Here is a 19623-nt window from a genome sequence, read left to right on the forward strand (position 1 = left end):
GATTTGAGATCTGAGATCATCAATTAACCTCATCGATTGTACTTCTAAACAGAAATGATATTTAATTATCATACTAATGTGAGGGATAAATTTCATACAGTGTCATTTAACTTAATGTATTGAAACAATGCAATCCTTAAATTTGATTTTGTAACATAAAAATCTTAACTTTCATTTTTTTAGAATAAAATCCCTTTAGTCCCTAACAACCGGTTTACAGATGATTAGTTTGCCTGACATTTATTATCTCTCTCTTCTAACGTTGAGTAAATTTCTTTAATCTCTCTCTATCTCTCTTTTAATGGAAACATTCTGAATCCTCTTCTCCTCCATGCACTGTTCTTTCTCTCTTGATTTTTCTCTCTAATAAACTAAAGCTTTTCTCCCTCAATCCTCACTAAACAATCAAAGAGAAATCTCAAAATCAATGCAATACAAAATTTGCAAATTGTAAAATCACAAATCAAAACCTGAATTGTATTTGAATTTACAAATTGTAAAATCCAATGGGTATATCGATTTATAAACTCTCACTACAGATTTACAATTTCTTCCAATTAAACCATTTCAATCCTTGGTCAAAATGACCCTTGTTAACAAATATATCAAAAGACATCGCATCCCTTTTAATTCATCAACAGCTCAATCGCGTCTCAATCTTGCTAGTTCCAACTCTTTGTTCAGCAACCGACGCCTCAAGGAATCTAATGTACCAAAACTCATCAATTAACTAAAATACACTACACATTTTAGAAAGCTATAAGAAAGAGCGAGAGAGATGTTGCCTTCATTTTCCATGGGAAAGCTTCCATTGCAGGAGCTTAGCATTCATAAATGTTTATTGCCAATGCAGTTTCAGACCCACGAGGTTCATGAGCAGTGATGCTGCTGTAGAGTTCTTGTCTTTTGATCTTGATTCCTCGGACTTTCTTCCTTGAAAATGTCTTGGAATGGAGGTCTAGTCACGAGTGGTGATTCAACTTAAAAACCTTAATTCAGGTGATGTTTTGTGCTTCGAATGCCACCTATTGCAGATTTTGATATTCACAAATTAATTATTGTCAATGACAATCAAATGAGGAAAGATCAAAAAAATTAAAGAAAGAAATTTTATTTTAAAGGGGAGATAGGTAGAATAATAATAATAATAAAAGGTGTGGTAATCCAAAGTTGGCCATGGGAAGAAAAGAATAATAGAGTTTTAAAAAAGATAGATGAGAAAAGAAGGAGATGGGTTTTTCACTTACTTATTTTACACTTCTATAACCAATAATATATATATATATATATATATATATATATATATATATATATACCCACGGCTTTAACTTCTGTTTTTGGCTCTAAAACAGACACAGCACAAACCCAAGATACTGGGTTAAAAAGAAAATGCAAATACCACAACCACCGTTATCACCACTCCCAACGACCGCCACCATCACCTCCTCCACAACCACCACAAAAGACGGCACGAAAACCACACTCTCCATCATTCTAGCCACCGCCCTTTTCTCACTCCTCTTCATATTGTCTCTTTCTCCTTCCTCTACCTCCTTACACACCACAACCCACGACCGCCCCGACCCTTACCTCTTCCCCAACCGACAACCTACTTTCAACAAGATTCCCTCGGATCCAGCCCCACCTTCCATCGCCTACTTGATTTCCGGATCGAAGGGTGACTCGGGTCGGATACTTAGACTTCTCTACGCCACTTACCACCCCAAAAACCAGTATATCCTCCACATAGATCGCTTTGCTGCGCAGGCTGAGCGCGACCGATTAGCCGTCACAGTCCAATCGGTGCCTATCTTTAGAGCTGCACTGAATGTGAATGTGATAGGGAAAGCTGATTTCGCGTACCCGAAAGGATCGTCTACGATTTCAGAGACTCTACATGGTGCTGCTATATTGATGAGGTTGTCAAAGAATTGGGACTGGTTCATTAGTCTTAGTGCTCGTGATTACCCACTTGTTACACAAGATGGTAAGGTTTTTCACTGTTTAATGGCGTTGTATGGTATATAGTTTTAGATTTCTGATCTGAATTTTTTGTGGGTTTTACATTGAATTTTTTTTCATATCCATGTGTCAATGTCTTTTGCACTCTTCTTCTTGGCTTTTACATTAAAATTCTAATCTTTTTTTTTTTTTTTTGGATGTTGCAGATCTGCTTCACATTTTGTCCTATTTGCCAAGGGATTTCAACTTTGTGAATCACACAAGTTACATTGGTTGGAGGGAGTATGACCACTGCATATAATTTTTTGTTTTTTTTGGATAATATGCTTGGCTTAATCCGACGATCCCTGAATTATGTACTAGTAAATGCCTTGGTGTTACAGGTCTAAACAATTGAAGCCTATAATTGTTGATCCGGGGCTTTATCTTTCTGAGAGAACTGAGATGTTTTATGCTACTCAAAAGCGAGACTTACCTAATGCTTTCAGGATATTTACAGGTGTGTTTTCTTTATTAGTTCCTGTGATTCTTTCAATGTATTTTTCAATGATATGGTTCTTAATTTTGGTATTTATGGCTGAAGAAGGAACTTGAAATTTAATATGGAAGTAGCTTAGATGCAAGTGAATAGAGAACATTTTAAACTAGTGAGGAACAGGTCGTGGTGATAATGAAGAATTACAAACTAAAATGAAAATTTGGGTTAGTGAGATTTAGACGTTTTAATCTACATTTCCTGATCAGCATACCTATTGCTTGATGTGTGAAATGGACCTGAAAGTGATCGAGAATGTGGTTTTATCAGTTTGCATATGAGTGTGGGCTCAAAGGATTATTTCAGAGAAAATTGAGCAGTTACATGTCTGGTTTTTTCTTGTGTTTGAAACGAATCAATTTTAACTAGTGAGTGGCACTGTGGCAGTAGAATCAGGTTGTATTGGAAAATGCTGTCTAACTTCCTGTGAGGCCTAAAGGCTTTTGTAATTTGGTACTTTATTGTGAATGGAAGGGAAATTGATAAGAAGAGACTGAGACAGGCAAACGAAAAAGGGAGAAGGGATGAAACCAACGACGTTGGACCAAAAACCTGAATTGGGAAATGAAATATGTAAACCGTGACTTTTATTAATTTATCATCATTCTGCTGAAGAGAGTACCATAGTGGGGATGGTTTTTCTTTGATATCTACCATAAGGACAAATTATGTTTTAAAGATTAGGATTTTTGCCAAATTTAAGACTGTCGGATGATGTGGTTACCGCTTGTGACCCTTGATCTGTTGGGCCAGGATGCTTGCATGGTGAAGCTGCAATCATACCAGAGTTCTTTCAAGCTGCATGTTATTGGTACCAATAAATCAAGACATCTGATAAAAGGTCTGTCAGCTAAGTTATTATGGAAATCAAACTCTTAGAGCCCCTTTCTTTCCTTGACGTACTCGACAGTTGCCAAATACTTCCTCCTCTTGGATGTAACCAGTCCACTAACACTCAATATCTTTGTCAAAAGCAATGGATTTAAGGCTAGCATCCTGTTGTATGTGATTCCCACCGTGTGATCATAGAACTTGCTGACATTTGCGCATAGTCCTATGTAACAAATCACTTCTAATTTGCTATGTTTCAGCAAGGAATCTTACTTGAAAGTCACCATTGTTGCTTTGGGAAAAAGTGTCCAAACGATTATCCATTTTGGTCATTGGTATATCCCTAATTTTAGGACAGATTATTTACCATGCAATAGAAGCATTGTTTGTTTCAATTGCATTTCTAGTAGATATATCCAACCTGTTTTGAGAATTTAGTTGTTTAAACAGCCTGGGAAACAACCACATTTTCTTCAATATAATCATCCCTTTTGTTCTGAGACTAGTATGAGTGACTTATTAAGACAGGAACAGGGTAAGGAGCACTTCGGCACACTTTGTTTAAGGGATTAACATATCATGAATCTTGCATTTACTGCAGTGTAATGTGATGATATCAAATTAGTTTAATCTGATCATGTAATGGAATGTCATTCTCGATACCTTAGGCTACCTTCACATGGATAGTGGACTCCAACATGTGGGACCCATTGCTTTCTGAGATGGAGTATACGAATTCACTAGCATCCATAACTATTATATGCAAACTTTTTTTTTTGTTTTGATAAGCCTTCTACATGCAACATCAAATACAATTTTTTGATTTTTCCCTCTCCATATGCAGGTTCGTTAAATATATTATATAAATGTAACAGCAATATTTTTGCTATTGGTAATGCTAACATGAGATTTTTTTTTTCAAATGCAGGTTCTTCTTTTTCCATTTTAAGTCGTAATTTTATAGAGCACTGCATCTTGGGTACAGACAACCTTCCTAGGATCCTACTGATGTATTTTTCAAATACGCCTTCATCCCTAATCAACTACTTCCCTACCGTCCTATGTAATTCTCATCAGTTCAACAGGACTGTCATAAACGATAACTTACAATATGTAGCCTTTGAGAAGCCCTCCAAACAGGTGCCTCGCATACTGAATTCTAGTGAGTTTGATGCCATGATTCAGAGTGGAGCTGCCTTTGCCAGTCAGTTTCAATTCAATGATCCGGTGCTTGATCGCATTGATCAAGAAATTTTGGGACGAAGTCCAGGACAAGTTGTACCTGGTGGCTGGTGCTTGGGAGAAGCTGGGAATGAAACTTGTTCAGTTTGGGGTGATGCTGATGTTTTGAGGCCTGGTCCAGGAGCAGCGAGGCTTGAGAAACGAATTGTTGAATTGCTATCAAAGGGTTCATTTCGGTCTCACCAATGTATGTTTGAATGATCTGGTTTTCTCAATCTCAAAAGAAGATCACACTGACAGAAGAGGGTGGATGGCAGACAGACCAGCTTCTGCCGCTCGAAAAATTTTTGTAAAAAGTTACTTCAATCTGATATTATTTTAGCAACAGTAAATTTGTATCTCATTGGAGTTGACTGTTGAGATTTTTGTAAAGTGAAATTATAAATCACGTGCTATCAGTGTTCCTTTGCAAAAGATGTGTTATTGATGATATTTGCATTACATTGATGAATGATGAAACTCCGGTTGTGCCGGTGTTCTTGTTTTTCGTTAATGAAAAAGAAAAAAAAAATTCATTTATTCACAGCATTTCTGAGTTTGTGGGCAAATTCGTAATTTTAAAATAGGTGCATTCTCATCGGCTGTATTGAATGCCAACTGTAGGGAAAAAACTAAAAATAAAATGGTTAGTTAATTAATTTAATTACACTTTCTTTTTCTTTTTTTTTAAAAAAAAAAAAAAACAATTTAGATAGTGAAGTTCTACATTAAATTGCCCATTGTGAAAGCCTGCAGAGCCTCAAAAATTCTCAGGGCTATCCAGTTGTTTCTCGTCTTCTATATCTACCTCTTAAATTTCCTGATAGGCAAATGGAATCACACGCATTGACCAAAACAGCACCATATTTGATATTCCTGATTAAAGCTGGCGTTGTTATTTCCACAACGATAACTTACAGGTATTCTTTGCTTCAAATAATTGCCAAGTCTAGCAAGAACCGCGGCAGTTTTATGCCAAAGCCGACCTCTGAGGCTGATCTTCACAAAGTATCCATCCAATTCAGCAAGTTCAGCTTGTCATACTGCATTTTTAATTATTCACTTCTATACCACATTTCAGGAACAAAAAAAAAAAATTTTGCTAGAGAAATGAAGTCCATATGTATCATATAGAGGGATCACCTGTCATGCCAACTGAAGTGTCAAAAAGCTGTCCAAAGTGCAAATGTACACGCCTTGTTTCAGACAGGCTTCAAACTAAAGCATAGTTGCAGTGAAGTGTATAATCTTTGATCAAGGAAAGAATTCAGTAGTTAACTATCGTAAAACTAGCGTCCAAGAAACGATTCTTTCCTCGACTCTAGCATCAGCTATGACCTGTCTAATGTTGTCTTCTGTTAAATCAAGTGGCGGCAGAGGCACTCCTCCTCCTCCTCCTGCTGCGGCTGCTGCTATTGCCGCTGTCGCAGATTTTCTGTCCCTAATTGTTTTGGGTCTCAAAAGTGGCAGCATTTCCAGTTTAAGTGATGAAGCCCTCACTGGCCTTTCTGGGTGGTCCATTGTTAATCGAGATTGGAGACTGGAGGATCCATTGAAATTGGAAGGTAGTCCCAGTACTGGTTTTCTTGATATTTGATAATGTTGGCCATATAGAAATGGCAGCTCTCATGACATCTTCTCTGGGGTCTCAAGTCTCTACCTTCACTTCCTACCTGCAAAATATAATACTATTTACATAAGAATGGAACTGGACAGGCCTCGTAGCGATTTCTGAACCACCCAGTTGAAAGGGAGGTGAGTTCTCGCAGTTCAAAACGTACTTTCAATTTTAAGCATAGGAGGAAAATAGTATAGAGCTGTGCAGTTTTAACTTTTAGGGTTTTTTTTAATTACCATTTTATTATTTTAATTTTTTTGAATCGTTTATATATTATTGCTCGCTTATTTTTGCAGTATTATTAATATTATCAACTTTATTCATATGGAGAAGAAAATGCTAAGCAGCGATACAAAGCATCTCTTCTTCTCTTCTATAGACAGGAAGTGTAAATGACGTGATTACATGATGACCATAGCCATAGGCTCCAGCTTAGCACTTGATTTTTTCATCCATGTCTTCATAACAGCATAGCAGTCTTCTCAACAAGATCCCATGTGTTTCAAACTTTCACGTCCTCAATGTTGGAAGTCATAGAATAATACTGCATAGCAGTATCTTATTCACTACACCTGTTTTATTTCTGTGAAAAATTTTACAATGTACAAACCCATCTCTCCATCAAAAGTTGTCTACTATAATCTTTCAAATAGCTTACTGCAACATAACATAAACTCATCCTAACTTGAGGTTTTGAAGTATGAAATGCCTGTTAGACAAAGCCATATCCATGGTGTCTTTCGGGCTTCTGTTTGTCATCCTTCTTCGCTAGTAACTAATGAGGTCCAACAATCGCAGGCATAGTGCTCCATTATGGTTGCACTAAAAACTCTCCATAAATTCCCCATGAATTTACTAGAAAACTCCAAAAAATGTGGCAACAGCAAAAACAAGGAAAAGCACTCCACCCAAGTAGCCAACCTAATTGAAAGATGAGAGTGAATTGCATGGAAAACAGAGTGTAAAAAGCTTTGATTCTCATAGTGGTTGATTAGAAACTCATGGCTCTTACCAGTTTTTCTGAAATGTAGCTGGCAAGAAAGGCTCCTCCTAGAATTGCAATAGATGTTGCAACCAGGTGTCCAGCAATTGCTCCAGTTGCCACACCCCATGGAGACTGTAGAAAAAGGTGAAAAAAGGAAGTTGCTTTCAGAGAAATTTTGAATAATTGAGAGAATAAATAGTTATGATACAGTCAAATTGATGCAGTTAAACCTGTGCAGCCCCAAGAGCAATTGTTGCAAGCATTGAGCGATCTCCCCATTCCTATAAGCAATCACAACATAGTAAAAATTGGAACATGAGCCCCAAAACTTAACATTTTAATTTCATGCTGAAATTGCATGTTATTGTGTATAGATAATGGAAGTTCCATCTAATTTATTAACTTAATATAAAAGGGAAAAAAAGAAGAAGAAAAACAAAGAGATTTTATTTCTTTAACTTGATGTTTTTTGCTGAAAACAAGGACAAAGACACTTACAGCAAAGAATACAAGGCTAAATGACTTCCAGACAATCTCAAATGGATTTGTGAGCCTTTTTGAGACCTGAAAACATAAGAAAGCATCAGCCATTATAAAATTTTGGATACATCCACACAAACATGTAAATTAGCACAAAGTACAATCTTCCAACAGTAAAATCACTGAACAAAATATGCTATGCATAATTTTTCACAATCCAATAATATATACATGAAATATCAGAACTTGTAAGAAAAAAGTCTCGAGGCAGGGATCCCAAGTTAGAGAATTACTTTTTCTTTTACAAGTTCCTCAGCTTCAGCATATTCATCAAGTTTGGGACTGCTCTTGTCACCACTTTTAACTTCACTCGATGGAAGATCCCAAGCATCTTTTATTGATTTGAGCCCAAAGAGCATTAGAAGAGTTACAGCTGCATATCCTCCGATTGGAAGGGCTGCTCACATATCAAGAAAGTAAGAGAAACATCAAGAATTCAATATGAACTGCATACAGCTATTGCCCTGGTTAGAAAGATCATAAATTCAAAAACCTGCACTCAGGATCATAAAGGACTTCTGACTTATAGATCAAAATCTAACCATAAACATGAACTATCTAATTTATCCATCAACAGACATCTAGCACATGCCATGCATGTGTATCTTAACTCATTTTATTATCCGTTACACTTTCCGCTATACAATTCATGCTTTGTGTCACACTCAAATCACCATAAAGCATATAAGAAAACCATGGTCACAATGAGAGATACCCGAAACTCACTTGTTTGGAACTGAGCAGGCACTGAATGAAATATCCGTCCAATTACAACTGACAAGATTGTCATAAGTGAAAGAGCACCCATTGATCCCAGAAGAACCTTGTCAAAGATATAGCGAAAAAGGTTGGAAGGTCAAAAATATGTTTTTTATAAAAGCAATATTTTAAATGCCGTTGAAAAAAAGACTTGAAAAAGTTGTTTTGGATTTTCTTACACTTAAAATATGTCAAATTTAACTTTAAATCAATTAATACCCTCTAATTAACTTATTTAAGATGTTTTTTTAAATAGTAACTCCAATAGCAATGCCAAACAGACTCTTAGAAAAATGACTGATCAAGGAAATGTGCAAGACAGGATCTATATCATTGTCTTTGATCAGTCCATTGCACTCTATACACTCCAAATGCACATGCATGACAAGCTTTCTGGTAGTAAGGACACAGACCAAAGGTGCTGAACGGAAAAGGGATGAATTTATAACAAGAACTAGGGGTGAACATTGATCGGTTCAGTTCGGTTTGAAAAAGTACAAAACCTAATAAACTTAACCTAATATTTTTGGAAACCGAACCGAATAAAGAGAAAAACCGAAATGAACATTTAAGGGTCGTCTCAATTTTAGACACCCCCATTTACAGACCTTATAATAAGCAATGTTCTTAAAGTCGTACTTTGTGAAACTAAGGAAAAGGGAACTACTAATGGTTGGTGGTTAAAAAGGAGTAGCAGGGAGTTCCCACTTATTGCTCTATCATTTCTTAGTTTCTACATGAAGCGTAAGATAACAAACTTTTATACTTTCAGCTTTTTGTTTGCTTTCATGGTAATAAAACTGCCATATTTATGGGTTATTAGAGAAATTTAACTCAAAACAAGCCCTGAAAAATATAGCAATAAAGAATATGTGAATCAAAATTAAGAAGCAGCAAGGTGAAGCATGAGAAAGAGAAGTCAGAACAGTACATACCAGTCCTTTCTCATATTGCATAGCCAATAGCGCAGCAATAAAAAATGTCTGGTCAATAAATGAAAAAGTTAACTTCAGGCTCAGGAATAGAAAATGAAAAATGGTAAGTGTGATAACCAGCTCCAACACAATTTTTTTTGGTGATTTTATGTTATTAATAAGTGCTGGTCAAATATGCAAGCTCTCACAATCATACACTAAAGAGTTATATAGTATAACGCGATAACTATAGAGATCCAAACAATGCTATGCATATTATATGCTCCAAACAAAGTACTTTTCTGTTCATTTTGGAAATGTGCAAGAATAGAACATCATTTAACTCCACCAAGAATTCAAGTACGTATAATGTATCCTTCTTTTATGTTTGGGCAATTGATTTTGTCCTGATCTCTCTCTTGAAAACTTAATAACTATTGTAATTTACCAGTTCTAACAAAATGCTCATTCCCAAGGTTTCAGGATATTGCTAAAAGGTAAGTGTGTTCTTCATTATCAAGAGCAATGAGCATAAAATGCACTTCAGCTGCAACAGCCACTAACAACTATAAAATTTTAAATTCACAAGAAAGACAACATAAAGCTCCCCATGAAAATGTTATGATTGAAAAAGGAAAAATAAAGTAGCTTCCCTGTTACACAGTTTATGACTTCAATAATCAGCAATTTAAATGTAATGTCAAACAAAATCTCAGAGCAACAATTGAAAGGATAAATCACATATTTGTGAATTGTAAGCTGGTTACCTTGTCCCCGATTTCAGAAACAAATATTAACGTGAATGCAGCTGTTAATCCTGACTTTGCAATCGCTGCTAAGATAGATGAAGGACCACCTTTCACAAAGGCAATCAATGAAAAGACTAAAGCGCATCCAAATAGCACAATAGCTATAGATATAGGATATGGGATTTTGCTGGGAGATTTCACACTGATAATCATGAAAGAAATATAAATGAGTGAGGCTAAATAAAGATAGCCTATCATAAATTTCAAAGTTCAAACACACCAATTAGATAATGTGTTGGATCATGCAATGTGAAAGGAAGTTTAAAACAGGTTTGGCCTTTGAAATCAAAGGAATACTTTCTTAATGTGAACAAACTAATAATAAACCTTATCTGTTAATTGTGTAGGTCTTTTTCAAAAACATTCAATTGCTTATATACATCAATACCATTTAATTTATAGATGGACAGATAGATACTAAAACATAGTTTTTCACAATTTTACAATGAAAGGCATCTATTATCTTCGGCAGGGCTCTGTGAAGGGTTGGAATCATATGATATCTCAAAAAAACAAGTTGATGTAGAACAAGCTCTGATGCCAAATTGATGTAGAACCAGTAGAGTTATGGGGAACTAGGGGTGAGAAACAAATTCCCAAGGGTTAGAGAAACATATTCTCAACGTATTAGCTAAAAGCAATTGTCAATCATATTAAAATTATTCAGTTCTAATTAGGAGTCACAAATTACAAATCAAATAAAACTCTGATCTCTATTTTTCTTTTTCTAAAATAGGTAGTCCTAAAATCCCTAGCATTTCCTACATCACAAGTTCAGAGAGCATTTTCAGTAAAACCAATCTGAAAACTAATAAAATTTGCAGAAGGATTACTAACTTTACTTTATGTAAGGAAAGCAATTAACTATTTAATTTTTAAAGAAAATTAAATGTATTTGTCAATTACTTCTTTCATTATGCATGATTTGGAATGCATCAAAGGATCATTTTCAAAATAGTATCTGTGGAAGAAGTGGCATTTGACCTAAAGGCTTTAACCACACAAATATTTACCACCTTAAAGTATTAAGAGAATGGCATTGGTATCACTCACATTTCCGATGAGCTGTCACTGGATGGACCATTAACAAAACTTTTCTGGTTGTCTTGCTCCTCCCGACCTTCATAGCCCCCAGATCCAATACTAACATTAGATGCTTGTGGTCTAAGTCTACCAAAAGAGGAATTGAACCTTGAGATTTCTCTGTATCTTACTGCAAATAAAATAGAATTCAAATTAACTGCTTACCCACAGAAATAGGCATCATGTGAATATTGTAAACAAAAATAAACTTATAATAACTAATTGCATGGTATTTCGAGTATTACAAAGTATGACCAAAGAATATTTTTGAGGAGTGGCTTTAACACCTGAATGGGTGATGAACTCAACTAAAATCAAAAGAAACCTAATGCCAAACTTAGATTCAGATAATATGATAGATTAATGATAATTGCTTGTGTTGGATGACTACTTTGTTAATACAACAGAGAATATCCCCAGAATATTTGGGGTTCTTCTCTTCAGTTCAAGAAAATAACACCATCAAATGTTTTACTATCTAAGAATTACTCCTTTCCCTCGAGCTTCATTCTTCACTTATCCATTTCTTTAATTTCAGCAAATACAAAAAATTCAGTTATAACAATAGTCAAACTTCTAAATTATGACACGGTGAACTTGCTCAAACTAAACCAGCGAATTTTTCCAGGCACAAAACTTCTCAACCCAGATAGCTCAGTTCCTCGCATATTCTTCTAGCTTCAGTAAACAAATCACTTAACAGACCATAACTAAAATTACAATTCAGAAACTCTAAGATGATTGAATCATGATTTACTGAAATTGAATTAGAGGTAAGTAAAGTCCTCTCCTACTTCCTCCTACCACAATTCAGTTTAAATGAAAGGCAAACTGGAAATAAATAAAGAGAGAGTGGTAGAGAAATTACGAGAAGGAGAAATGGATTTTCTAGAAATGCAAGCGAAACATGGCAATGAATCCACCAAAGCCAATAAGGGAGGCTTCCCCCTCGAAATGAATGGTGTTCTTTGAAAACTCAGCCCCTGCATAGTTTATCTTCTTTTGTCCTCCTTTTCCTTTCCTGGGTTCTCAAAAACAGTGTTCACCGATTCATTTTCAGCTCCGTACTCGAATGGGTATCTATTTTGAGATTCAAATGGCGAAATTCTGGTGTTATGCTGCTTCGGCCTTGGAGAGAAACAGAAGAGTTTCGGTACTGAAAATTTCATTTGGCGCTGGGAGTAGTTGCCAGCGGCCACGTGTGCAAAGGAGATAAAATGGGAGGATCACTTTTAAACGACGACGTTTATTTCAATCAGGCAATCGTACTCGTACTGTCGTACGTAAGATTTGGCAAACGGTTTGTCGCCGTCAACCACCTTTAAAGGCTTTAAGGAGTCTGGGCCCAAGCCCCTTCGCATCCAAAGCAGAGTTCAAGACCTTTCCTCACTCCTTTCGGCGGGCTTGAGATTTGAAAAAACACTTTGATTTGGATTAAGCACTATTTTTATAAAAATAGTATCCTAACTAAAATTTTTATTAAAACACAAACTTATGAATAAATAAAAAAATATTTAAATTAAATAAAAATTTAGATGCATAGTTAAAATAAATTATATTTCACTAATAAATTTTAATTAAGTGATATTAAAATTAATTTTGAGATTATAAAATTTTAAATTTAATTATTAATAATATCCATATGCATGCACTGTATATAAAAAAAAATGTAAAAATAGCACAAGCAAACGTCCCATTTCCATGTAATTATAGTAATCAAATTCTTTGAACCTTTTGGATGGTCTACTATTGTAAGCAATAATTCTCATCCACAGCACGTGACTCTCACGTTTCGTGACAGAGAATATGGACACACCTTTCCCAGTTCCCTCTTTCCTCTTCCTAAATTAGTAATTTCCAACCGCTAACGTGCAGGTGGTGGACCCCATCCATGCACATGCATATACAACATGCAAGCGGGCCCCACACTTAAATTATAAAGGGCCCAATTTGGACCAATTGGACAACTGATATTATTGTGAGTATTATTATTATTATTATTATTATTATTATTATTATTATCTTTTTTTTTTTTTAATTTATTTCAAGAGATCCATGCAGCTACAAAACATATGCAAGTATCACAAGATCATCGCCGCCACGTGCGGTGTCGGGGAGGTCAAAGATTGAGATTTTTTTTTTTTCTAAGAATAATTGAGAAAATAGCGGTATATCCACTTGGCGTTTTCTTATTTGTCAAATGACGTGGGCGTTGGTGATTATTGGGAGGAACGCATCGTGTGGCCGTTGCGTGAGTTGCCCGCCCCCTCCCTCTTTTATCAATTCAAAACTCCTTTAACTTTTTTTATCCTTTTCCCATAATGCCCTCATATATATGTTGTATTTATATTACAATGTTCCTCTTGCCATGGTGATTTTTGTTTTTTTAATTACTATTATGAATTATTTAAAAGAGGTCAACTAGAGGAATAAAAATGTTAGGAATTGGAAGCAATATAAAGGGTTGCTGATGAAGTTGCAAGGAAAGGATGTGAAGGTTATGAATGCATGGGATACTTACCCAATAGACGTTTTTAAAAAGGAAATTTAATAACATCAAAAATTTGTCATCCCCTCGTTCCCACCCAAAAACCCTCGAGTCCATCGTGATAATATTAGGCAAAACACGCACACCCCCACCCTCTCCCAAAAACCTATTTTTTCCATCTCCCAACATTTTTCTCTCTCTGGACATCCTGTTGCCCTTCTCTTTATCTAGAAATGGAGTCTCTTGACCCAGCTGCCTGCTTCATGGACGACTTACTGGACTTTGCTTCTGATATAGGAGAGGAAGAAGATGATGAAGACCACAACAAACCCAGAAAGGCCCTTCCTCCCCTTAAGCCCCCACCAAATGGCCTTGCCGTTCCCCCTCCTCCTTTCGATGTTTTCGACCACCCGGATGATTCTACCCGTCCGTTACCTGTAAGTTTATGCCTCCATCATCATCGTCATAGCTTTTTTATCTTCCTTTTAAGGGTTATAAGGGCTCAAAACTACCCAGTTACGTCGTCTTGCGGGTGTTTTTGGGCTCGAATCGCCCTGACTCGGCTGGTCTGTCCTAGGGTGGTTGCCGAGTTAACTCGGGCGGTTGTGGCCGAGTTTTTAAGCCAGAATGACTCGCCTTGACGGCGACTCGGCCGAGTCAAAGTAGACGGCATTGAATGGTACACGCACTGATATTTTTTGAACAAGTTGTTGATGACTCTCTGATTTGATTTTGTTTCTTTTAGATAGCCACCCTCACACTGTTGCTTTGAATGGACAATTCTGACCACTTGGAACTTTCGGATTTACGAACACGTGAGAGTAAAAAGTGGGATGTTTTTTGAGGGTACTTATGACAATTCAAAGGTTTAATGGTTCTTAATTTTCGTGAGCTGTGGTTCACGAGGTTAGAGTTGTACTCAATAAATGTCCAGCAAAATTTAACCTTTATCTGGCTGTAAATTGACAAGGGCACTCACCCCCCACTTGAAAAGACAACATCATCCTAAGGCTTATAAAAAATCTCCACTGTGCCTCAACAGTTCAACACCTTCTTTCAGCTAAGGCCAATATATCACATGGGTGGCCCACATGAAAATGGGGCGCCCAATTATAGACAGTACGAGTCCTTCGAGTTACTGAGTTAACATTTGTCAACTCGTGCCCTTTTTCTTATCTCAAATGGGGTTTTATGGGGTTCTGGATTCTAATATTTCCCATTTTCGTTCAGGAATTTGCAGAGGAAGAGCTTGAATGGTTATCTAACAAAGACGCCTTCCCAGCCGTGGAAACATTTGTCGACATTTTGTCGGAGAACCCGGGTAGCCTCCCCAAGCACCGGAGCCCAGTTTCGGTGCTGGAGAACAGCAGTACAAGCAGCACCAGCAACAGCGGGAATAGCGGCACAAATGGCAGCGTTATAATGAATTACTGCCGCAGTCCTCAGGTGCCTGTCAAGGCCAGAAGCAAGCATCACCGCCGGCGGCGCCGCGACCTCCAAGCCCAACAGTGCTGGTGGAGTCTGGAGAATTTGAAGACAGTGAAGCCATCTGTAACATCATCGACAATGGGTAGAAAATGCCAGCATTGCGGTGCTGAAAAGACCCCTCAATGGCGGGCCGGGCCGCTGGGGCCCAAAACCTTGTGCAATGCCTGTGGAGTGAGGTATAAGTCCGGGCGGCTAGTGCCCGAGTACCGGCCCGCAAGTAGCCCGACGTTCTGCGTTGAATTGCATTCAAATTCGCATAGGAAAGTTATGGAGATGAGGAAGCAAAAGCAGATGATGGGATTGATGGTTGTAAAACCTATGGAGAAAGGTTAGGGCAGCAGTGATTGGCGCCCCTCTTTTTTTTTTTGGTTTTTCTGTTTACCTCTTTTTTTTTTTTTTTTTAGCTAGCATAGTTAGGAAGTAGGGGTTTGGTGTAATGGAATAGGTGATTAGTGATGTTCTTTGCTTTCGATTGAAATTTAGTAAGGGAAATTTTGACTTGCTAGTGTGAATGGCTGGTTGGTTTATGTTTTTAGAATAGAAAAGCAAGGTAGTGTTATTGGGCTTTGTCCTATCTTAATTATTTTTGGCTGCATTTGCTTGGATTGGATTTGCAGATGATGGGATTCAAGAAAAGTGAAATTGTGGTTGAGGGATTTCGTGATATTTTTTTAGTTGAGAGTTGAGACTTGAAAGGATTGGTTGTCATGTTTCATTTCTTTGAGCTAACTCATTTCTTTGAGCTAACTCATTTCTTATGGATAGTTGGTGAGCTGTAACAAAATTCAAATTCGGTTGTTGGGGGAAAATCCTCCATGAATTTCCCAATTACAACAGACCTGGGTATTGTAAGTTTAATATTCTATCTTAATTTTCTTTTTTTTTTTTTAGCTTGCGTAAATGCAAATTTTCTGTTTGAGGGATTTCATCAGATGTTGAAGATGCAGTTTTCTGATGGAACAAGTATTTGCATGGAGGAAGAAACTCCTGAGGTTTTTGTTTTCATCCCTTGGGGTTTGGGAAGATTTGATGTTCTGGACAACTGAGGGCAACATAAAATGTGTTTTCCAGACAGGTAAACAAATCTACGGTCCTGATGCTGCTAAAATTCCCTAGCTTTGGAGGTTCTTGTTAGCAGATGGTGGTCCTTACTATCTGTCCGAAGGTTCTTCCTGTCAAGTACTACTTGCTTTTGTTAAAACTTAAAACACTGATTTTCAGTTCGAAAATGGTTGATTTTTTTTTTTTTTTTTTGCAAAAAAATGGTTGGTTCGAGGGGCTCGAATTCTGCATTTTAGATACCGTACATGTTGCCTGGCACAGTCATGTGAGCAACAGTAAGGACAGGGCATTTCAGGGTAATTTGTGGTTTCTAACAATTTCCAGGGTAAAAGGGTATGATGCCGGTTAAAATTATACCATTAATGCAGCCATAACGGCCTGATAAGACAATCTGTGAAAAATAAAAGCAATTTAAAACGTTAAGCAATCAATAACCTGTACAGGGTTTAGTCGGCTGAAATGGTCCCCCCTCACCACCCCGGTAGTCATGGCATTGAATACGTCAAACATTGAATTATTTGTAGAACACATTACTTCCAGAAGTGGGTAAGGGACCCTGTACAACCACCATGGGTTAAGCACTAATCTTCTCTATGATGGTGTCATCATGTTCTTGTGTGACAGGTGAGCAACTGCACCCATAATTTTATCACAAGGGACAATCTACTTTCTTTTTTTTTTTTTTTTTTTTTTTGTTCCTCCAGCAGTTTGATTGGCCTTGTGGGAGCAACAGTGTAAATGAGCTGTTCTTGTTGGTCATCTGAATAAATGGACTAATTGGTATTAACGAGTTAATAAAATGATTGGGGGACAAACACAAACTTCCCATACCCTGCTCAATTGTCTCTCAGGTAAGAAAATTTGGCCAACTCCCTCTCTCACCCAAGATAAGAGAACAGGAAAAGAAGAAAGAGAAAATCTTGTGCTGCTGAAGAACTGGTTTAAAAAGGGTGTTGGCCTTGCCTGATATCAGAACTGGTTTACAAAGTGTGTCAGTACGCAAAATTTCAATGCAGACCCATGAGTAGGGCTGGATCATCTATGTCTCTGTTAGTAGAGGAATAATAGATGCATCAAGTGCTAGTTATTATGATTGCAACTTCTGTTAGACCTTGGAGAATTAACAGCTTTTCTATTAGTTTATTTTTTTTCCCTTAATCTGATAATAACATATTTATTGCAAAAAGTGCTATGATAATATGAGAATACAAGGGGAAAAGGAAAGGAAGAAACAAATGTAGTATGGGTCTGGCTTTCCCTAGACTAGACTTACAGACACCATACATGGTGTAGAAGGGAATCTTTTCCATTGATAAAGCATCCTACCTTAAATGGGGAAAACAGCATATTCATGGCCAACTTGTGAGGTGACTCGTGATTTCTTCCTTCCAACTAGGATACACTTAAAAAAAAAAAAAAAGAAGTTAAGGTCCTTTTAAGTAAGAGTTGCTTGTGACAAAGTGAGTCGTCTGTGTTCCACTTTCATCTGTAATTTCATTTGTTGGTGGAGATGAATTTTGCCAGTTCTAAATTCCATACCCTCTCCATGGCCCAGTTGTTTTTTTTTTTTTAATGACAATTGACAATCATTGTATTTTACTGTTTACTTGGCTAAATCAATAGCCTGTTACCATTTCGTTTAACTGTGCTTGGGGAAAGGCAGCAGCTAGCCAATTGGCAAAATTAGAAGAGGATGATTGCTTTTGCAGGGACACTGACAATGAAAGCATTAGGTGATGAATTTCTTATGAGTCTCTTAATACCGAAAATATTAGGTTGCAATGGTTGTGTAATTGTCCTTATTATTGGGGTGGCACTTTCTCGGAAAATGAATAACAAGACCCTTCTTTGCTTGAGCAAGAATTTGATACAACAGTGGATTTCTTGCTAAAAAGCAACTGAATTTTATTGTCAAGACTCAAGAGTGGACATGGGGGCACCTCAAAATGCTTAGCCGGCTGATATTGCTACAAATTTGACTCGGAAGAGATTGTGGAAGGCCGGCCACACCGCATTCATCACCAAACCTTGTCCAAGCAAATAAGAAAAGTTTTAAAGTTAATTTACATTTTCTAATCAAATTGATCCTCCCTATGCTTAACAAATGGCAATTTCTTTGCTAATAAGGTTTCACACATTGTCATTGATGAATTTCACGTTTTACATATTTTTATATAATTTATTTTTTAAAATGTTTCAAGAGAGTGATGATATTGTAAATAAATATTATTTTTTTAATATATCAGTGAATTATATTGTTGATTTATGTGGGGAATTTTTTTTTTATATATATAAACGTTAAAAATTCATTAGACATTTAAGTATGAAAAAATTCTTTAAAGCAATAACTTAATTTTATGCTACGTATGTTTCAACTTCACCATATTTAGATAAATTATACTAATCGTCTTTTAGTTAATATGATTATTTTATTTTAATTTATTAAAATAAAATCTTTCAATTTTAATTTTATTCCAAAAAGTCATTTAAACTTATAATAACAAATTTTTAAGTCAAAAATAATAAAATTAATTTTTTTTACCTTTTTACTTTTGTATCTTTATAATTAAATTAATTAATAACCATTATCAATAAAATTATTTTATTTTAACTAAATTTAATTAATAAATTATTAATTATACATATATATGTTATTTGTTATTAATTAAATTTTAATTTATAATAACTTTAAATAATAATAATTAATTAAAATTTTTAAAATAATATTTTATTAATATACGATATTTTAACAATATTTTCGCTTTATGTAAAAAATAATAATTTATAAGTTTATTTTCATTAAATATTAATTTAATATTAATTAAAAAATAAACCTAAAATTTATTATTACATGTTAAAAAAAATTTAGGAAATAAAATTAAAATTAAAAATTTTCATTTTAATAAATTTAAAATTAAATAATTAAAATAAAATAATTACACAAAATAACATAATTTTTCTATTAAAGGGTGGTCATAAAAATTCAAAATTTGACACTTGGAACTAACAGAAACATATACCGAATCGGATGGGCTGTCTCTGCCTAATCCCAAGACAATGATCGATTGATTTTCAAAATTCACCTGAATATTAAATTAATTCTGAGGAAAAAAATGCTTGACAATTTCAGATTTTATGTCACAATCAATTTGGCGGTAACACAATTTTGACGGACGTTAGGTTGGCGAATATTGACATTGGATAAATGAGCAATTTTATGTTTAAATTTATGAAAAATAATTTTATATTAATTTTAATTTAATTAAATCATGTCACAAAAATTAAATTTTTTAATTTAATTGAATTAAAAAAATAATTGATAATTTAA

General features: G+C 35.7%; 3 protein-coding genes across 3 annotated transcripts; 2 read left to right on the forward strand and 1 right to left on the reverse strand.

The window, feature by feature from the left end:
* Positions 1–1321: 1321 nt before the first annotated feature.
* On the forward strand, positions 1322–4984 carry LOC110659380 (beta-glucuronosyltransferase GlcAT14A). Its single transcript, XM_021817295.2, has 4 exons — positions 1322–1987; positions 2169–2244; positions 2346–2461; positions 4257–4984. The coding sequence occupies exons 1-4, from the start codon at positions 1390–1392 to the stop codon at positions 4769–4771; spliced, it is 1305 nt and encodes a 434-aa protein (XP_021672987.2). The 5' UTR covers positions 1322–1389; the 3' UTR covers positions 4772–4984.
* A 1707-nt stretch (positions 4985–6691) lies between these two features.
* Positions 6692–12451, reverse strand: LOC110659379 (protein PAM71-homolog, chloroplastic). The gene is made up of 10 exons (XM_021817294.2): positions 12126–12451; positions 11228–11387; positions 10133–10316; positions 9387–9434; positions 8419–8515; positions 7926–8089; positions 7651–7716; positions 7383–7433; positions 7180–7284; positions 6692–7088 (listed from the first exon to the last, which is right to left on the reverse strand). The coding sequence occupies exons 1-10, from the start codon at positions 12244–12246 to the stop codon at positions 7023–7025; spliced, it is 1062 nt and encodes a 353-aa protein (XP_021672986.1). The 5' UTR covers positions 12247–12451; the 3' UTR covers positions 6692–7022.
* Positions 12452–13747: 1296 nt separating this feature from the next.
* LOC110659378 (GATA transcription factor 1) lies at positions 13748–15816 on the forward strand. The gene is made up of 2 exons (XM_021817293.2): positions 13748–14182; positions 14976–15816. Exons 1-2 carry the CDS (start codon positions 13979–13981, stop codon positions 15564–15566), a joined length of 795 nt encoding a protein of 264 aa, XP_021672985.2. The 5' UTR covers positions 13748–13978; the 3' UTR covers positions 15567–15816.
* Positions 15817–19623: the final 3807 nt, after the last annotated feature.

The sequence above is a fragment of the Hevea brasiliensis genome, chromosome 15 (genome assembly GCF_030052815.1).
Source record: "Hevea brasiliensis isolate MT/VB/25A 57/8 chromosome 15, ASM3005281v1, whole genome shotgun sequence".
Classification (NCBI taxonomy): domain Eukaryota; kingdom Viridiplantae; phylum Streptophyta; class Magnoliopsida; order Malpighiales; family Euphorbiaceae; genus Hevea; species Hevea brasiliensis.

What these genes read in the sequence shown, in the direction of transcription:
- LOC110659378 (XM_021817293.2), top strand. Translation starts at nt 13,979, where the DNA reads ATGGAGTCTCTTGACCCAGCTGCCTGCTTCATGGACGACTTACTGGAC. An exon ending in ATTCTACCCGTCCGTTACCT is followed by an intron (nt 14,183 to 14,975) that starts GTAAGTTTATGC and finishes ATTTTCGTTCAG; the next exon opens with GAATTTGCAGAGGAAGAGCT.
- LOC110659380 (XM_021817295.2), top strand. Translation starts at nt 1,390, where the DNA reads ATGCAAATACCACAACCACCGTTATCACCACTCCCAACGACCGCCACC. An exon ending in CCCACTTGTTACACAAGATG is followed by an intron (nt 1,988 to 2,168) that starts GTAAGGTTTTTC and finishes TGGATGTTGCAG; the next exon opens with ATCTGCTTCACATTTTGTCC. An exon ending in AGTTACATTGGTTGGAGGGA is followed by an intron (nt 2,245 to 2,345) that starts GTATGACCACTG and finishes TTGGTGTTACAG; the next exon opens with GTCTAAACAATTGAAGCCTA.
- LOC110659379 (XM_021817294.2), bottom strand. Translation starts at nt 12,246, where the DNA reads ATGCAGGGGCTGAGTTTTCAAAGAACACCATTCATTTCGAGGGGGAAG. An exon ending in AGTGACAGCTCATCGGAAAT is followed by an intron (nt 10,317 to 11,227) that starts GTGAGTGATACC and finishes CATGATTATCAG; the next exon opens with TGTGAAATCTCCCAGCAAAA. An exon ending in GCTACATTTCAGAAAAACTG is followed by an intron (nt 7,089 to 7,179) that starts GTAAGAGCCATG and finishes TCTTTCAATTAG; the next exon opens with GTTGGCTACTTGGGTGGAGT.